The sequence below is a fragment of the Rhincodon typus genome, chromosome 21 (assembly GCF_021869965.1).
Source record: "Rhincodon typus isolate 14 chromosome 21, sRhiTyp1.1, whole genome shotgun sequence".
NCBI classification, from domain to species: domain Eukaryota; kingdom Metazoa; phylum Chordata; class Chondrichthyes; order Orectolobiformes; family Rhincodontidae; genus Rhincodon; species Rhincodon typus.
In genome coordinates, this window is record NC_063352.1 from 4,029,599 (window position 1) to 4,034,631 (window position 5,033).

General features: G+C 38.9%; 1 protein-coding gene across 2 annotated transcripts in view; it reads left to right on the forward strand.

The window, feature by feature from the left end:
* Positions 1 to 4,990, forward strand: part of pdxdc1 (pyridoxal-dependent decarboxylase domain containing 1) — a 62,040-nt gene extending 57,050 nt beyond the window's left edge. For both annotated transcript variants that reach the window (XM_048609337.1, XM_048609336.1), the window contains exons 22-23: positions 3,134 to 3,238; positions 4,068 to 4,990. In XM_048609337.1, coding sequence (XP_048465294.1) covers positions 3,134 to 3,238; positions 4,068 to 4,357 — 395 coding nt within the window. In that variant the 3' untranslated portion in view covers positions 4,358 to 4,990. The remainder of the gene's footprint in view (positions 1 to 3,133; positions 3,239 to 4,067) is intronic.
* Positions 4,991 to 5,033: the final 43 nt, after the last annotated feature.

The following is a 5,033-nucleotide window of genomic DNA, read 5'->3' on the forward strand; positions in this document are numbered from 1 at the left end:
GTTGACTCCTCATCCAGACTACTACTGCCACTGACTTTTCCAGATCATATTTAAGATTAAAGATGCTCAGAATGATTGCCATCCCTTTATCACAGGCACCCAATATTTATTCACATATACTTTGTTCCCCGTCGTGGTTGCTGTCAGGAAGCCTGTACACTACTCTACCCAAACAGATTCTACATCCTGATCTCCTGAACCAGGGTCATCTGTAACTATTGCACAAATACAATCCTTGATTGACAGTGCTACTCCTCCACCTTTACCTAGCTTTCTGTTCTTCTTCGTTATCATTTAGCACTCAATATTCAGAACCTTTGTCATCCTTAAGGCATATCTTTACAATGGCTGTCATATTTATTTCAGCGGACACTGTTTATTTTGTAATGAATACCATAACACATTTAGATGCAAAAACCTTTAGGTTTTTTTGTTATCTTTGTAACATCTTGATGGTGTATTCCTAGTTTTTCCTGTCCCTTCACACCATTCTCTGACCCCATTTCCCATATTACTATTTTCTTCTCTTACCTTGTCTGTTTGATATCTGTCTTTCCACATTTAATCCCTTGCCCCACGTATTTAGTTTCAAACCCTCTCTCCTTCACTAGTTATGTGATTCACAAAACACTGGCCCAGCATGAGGGTGTAGACCATTCCAACAGTACAGCTTCCACTTTCCTCAGCGCTGGGTGCTAGCGGCCCACAAATTGGAACCTGTTTCTTCCTCACCCTGGTCTTTCAGCCACGTAGTTATCACTCGTAATTTTATGTATCCTGTGCCAATGGGCTCAGGCAATATGCAGAAGTTATAATCTGGCACAAGGCAGGCAACACAGTCTTCTGGACTCTTAAATAAAAACCGAAAGAACTGCGGATGCTGTAAATCGGGAACAAAATCAAAGTTTCCGGAGAAGCTCAGCGGGTCTGGCAGCATCTGTGAAGAGAAAAACAGAGTTAACGTTTTGGGTCTGGTGACCCTTCCTCAGAACCGTTCTGAGCATCTGTGAAGGGAGAAAGAGTTGCCAGATCTGCTGAGCTCTTCCAGCAACTTTGTTTTTGCTTCTGGACTGTTGCTGTTTGTTGTAGAGAAATGTCAATTCCACTAACTGTTCTGTTTGCCTATTACTGATACAGTTCTTGTTGCTCTCCCCATTTGAATGGCTTCTTATACCATAGGGCCACACTCAATTAACACATCTGGCCTGAAAGCCCTGGCTCACATCCAAACTGGCTGAAAGAACATCAGACCCATTGGGCAATTACAGAGATTGCCAGTTCTGCATTCTGCCCTCTTGGTGCCTTTATCTGCCTCACTTTGTCACATTCACCTGTCCCTGACTAAATCAGGAGGGTCCTTTTGAGTGTTGTAACTGCTTCCTGGTCTAAAGAATCCAGGTAACCTGCTTTTCCCTGACGCATTATATTTCTGTAATTCGGCCTTCAGTCCAAATTCTGGGCCAAGACTGTTCAAACTTCAAAAACTTACTGCAGATGTGTATCAACAAACTCCCACATGCTGTAGCCTTGAAACACAATGTGACCTGACATCCAAATGAGTTTTAATTATTTAGTTACATTATTCACGTTGCTTTTTATGTATCTTAATGCACAAGTTGGCGGTGAAGTTATGTTAAAATTTAAAACCTTGACCATTTGCTGGAAACTCCTCAAACAGTAAGTTTCTTTCACTGGAGCAAGAACTAATTATAATTAGTTCCATTGAATCTAGCGGTCTCTGAGTGCCTGTATAAGGGCTCTTGCCTTGCATGCTTCTCCATATAATACTGACTTCCTGTCTTGGGGCCCTTGGCTCTCCCCTTCTTTAGGTATTATTGACTGCTTGTCTTAGCGTCTCCTCTCACTGCATCAAGGAGCTCCAGCAAAACTGGAATCAATGGGTACATTGGGGGTAAACTCTTGACTGGCTGGTGGCATACCTGACACAAAGGAAGATGACTGTGATTGTTGGAGGTCAGTGATCTCTGCCTGAGGACATCTCTGCAGGAGTTCCTCAGGGCAGTGTCCCAGACCCATCCATCTTCAGCTGCTTCATCAATGATCTTCCCTCCTCCATAAGGACAGAAGTAGGGATATTTGCTGATGAGTGCACAGTGTTGAAAAGACTTCTCAGATACCAAAGCTGTCCATTTCCAAATGTAGCAAGACCTGGATAAAATCTAGGTCTGGTCTGATAAAGTGCCAGGCACTGACCATCTGGTCAGAGATGGGGATATTCCTGTTTAAACATTCATTTTATTTTGATACAAGTTTTTTTTTATTTGTTCAGGGATATAGGCATCACTGACTGGCCAAGCATTTGTTGCTATCCCTAATTGCCCACATGTGCCCAGACCTGGGGTAATAAAAATAAAGAACCACAGATGCTGGAGAAAATCAGCAGATCTGGCAGCATCTGTAGAGAGAGGAACAGAAGTTAATATTTTGAGTCCAGTGACCTTTGGTCAGAAGCCTGGAGTTCTGGATTACTAATCCAGTGAGATCACTCCACCATCTCCCCATTATCTGCTTTAATTGTATGGAGGAGAATAACCTTAAACACAGAATAGATATATTACAGAGAAATGTATTTATTTAGGGCTGAATGCAAATCAAAACTGAACTGTAATGGAAATGGTGTAGTCTTCATGCACCTTAGTATTAAATGTACATCTGATTGGGGAAAAATGTGTTCTGTATAACATTAAAGCTCTTTGTTTTTAATTTAGTCTTGAGGATGTAAAGTTTTTTTGTAGCAAGGTTAAATGACAAATAGGTCGTAACTACAGCAAATATACATAATGTTCCCAACTTCAGATTATCTTGCCTTTTTCTGTCTCCTGGATGAATTTCTGGCCATTAACCATCACCCTCTTAAAGCGCTCAGATATTTTTTCCTGGAATTAATAAGCACTGCTGGTAAGCAGTATACCTAGCACCAAACAGAAAACTTTGGCTATGAAATGTGATTACCTGTTTTGTAGTCTTATCTACACTTTTTATTTGTCGTTATGCATTCACTTGAAATATAGTTAAAATTTTCAAACAATGTTTCTATTTTTGTTTATTTATGTTGATTCTCATTTTTCTCCACTTGACATTGATTGTTTATATTTTGCTTGTTGTTTGTCAGGTTCTCTAGAGTCAACAGATAAACTTTATACACTAAAAGCCCAAACCTCTGAAGGAACCCCACCCTCAACACCCACAATTATTCACACCAAACACAAGTCACCAGGTATGTCCCATTTCTAATTTCTCTCATTCTTACTTTTGTGAATACGCAACATGACAGCTGTCAAGTAACCTCCTTATTTTCATGCTTCAACAAAATGTTTTCTCACTGCTTCTGAAGTGTTAGGTACTGCAATTCTGCATTAAATTTGAAGATAGTGTAAATTGTGGTTTTATGAAGTCAAAGCTCAAACTAAAAATTTAGAATTGTTGGAGGACCATGATTTCTTTTCAAAGATCCAAGCACTTAACCCCCATGTTGCTGTACAATGTGTAAAACAGCTCAAAACATAGGCTGGATTTATTATTTCAAATGCGAGCATTCAGATCACAGCATTAGAATAAATACAAATTAAGTTTGATTGGTTTGAAAAATAAAGGGAACATCATTGGGTTTATACCAAATGGGATGTTATTTTTCAATTTTAAAAGTTGCATATAATCAATCTATCTACATGCTCCATAGTCGTAGAGCCTAGAAGAGAGTTTCAGATTATTCTGAAAAATTGCAACTAACCTTAAGGGATGTAAATGAGCAATTTTAAGTGACTGTAATTACTAATACAATTACTTGTCCAGCTATTTATCCAATGGTACGTGTAAACAAGCAAGAGTAATCCATCTCCAAGTTGTAGTCACTCAACACAACAGCTAGAAAGATTACAAGAATGACTTAGGGATGACCTGGGTCCCCATACCTAAGAGGAAATGTTTTATTGTGCATGATCTCTCCAAAGCCACTAAAAGGATATCTTCTTAGCTGGTAATATGCAAGGATGGATTCTTACCTCAAAATAGTGGAGTTACTGAACATGGGCATTTTAACTTAATAGGACAGAAACTGTTTAGAAGGTCTTCCAGGACTTCTGCCTCTGATACAGTCAGTGAAACTTCAATGGGTCACACAGAAGAAATGGAAGAATCTCGGAGCATCACAGAAACAACCAGACTTGAGAGTAAAATTGAAATTCACCAAAGCCCTGAATCTTCAGTTCAGCTGAATGGTGATTTGGAGTTTCCAGGACACCCACAATCTGATGGAACTAGTAATGACGTAAAAGTCGTTCACCAGCCCTCTGAACCAGCAGAAGCTGAGGGTTTAGAGAAAGAAGATCTTAGATAAAATGGAAAAAAGCGGTAAGACTTTGTACACAGGAAAAAAGCACATGGCCTATGCTTGGGATAACATGGAACCTTTAAATGTGAACTGTGCCATGAGATAGTACAGTAAGGATACTACTATTGTATGCCTTTAATTAGGACTTTGCACATTACTGTGACATGACTAGGAATTTCAATTGTCATTGAAAGGTTGATTTAAAAATTGATCCTAAATTAAATCTGTCAAGGGGCCTGAATCTCAGAAGTGCAATTGTTCTGTTTTCTTAAGAGGGCTAAGAAAGCACCAATTATTTTCTTCCTTACAATTATCAATCTGACTCACTAAGTTTGCAGTATAATTACGTATGCTTATCACCATGAATATATGGGTTAATTTGTAGTTTAAAAGTAAATTTTACTATTGCTGTCGCTGTCAATATTTAAATTGGGTGGGGATCATTTTATTTCTGTTCATTTTGCACATTGGTGGTTTTGTCCTTTACCTGTTACCACCTCCTATGTACATCTTTTGACTCAAACACTGATGCTTGAATGATATTTAAGCTACAAGGGTTGGGGGTGGGGGGGGAAGAAAGTTGAATTCAGTGTTTTGATTCTTACCTAAAATCAAATAAAATTTATTTGAGAAACATGACTCAGACTCATTACTTAAGGCTGTTCAAAGCTGTACTTTTGTA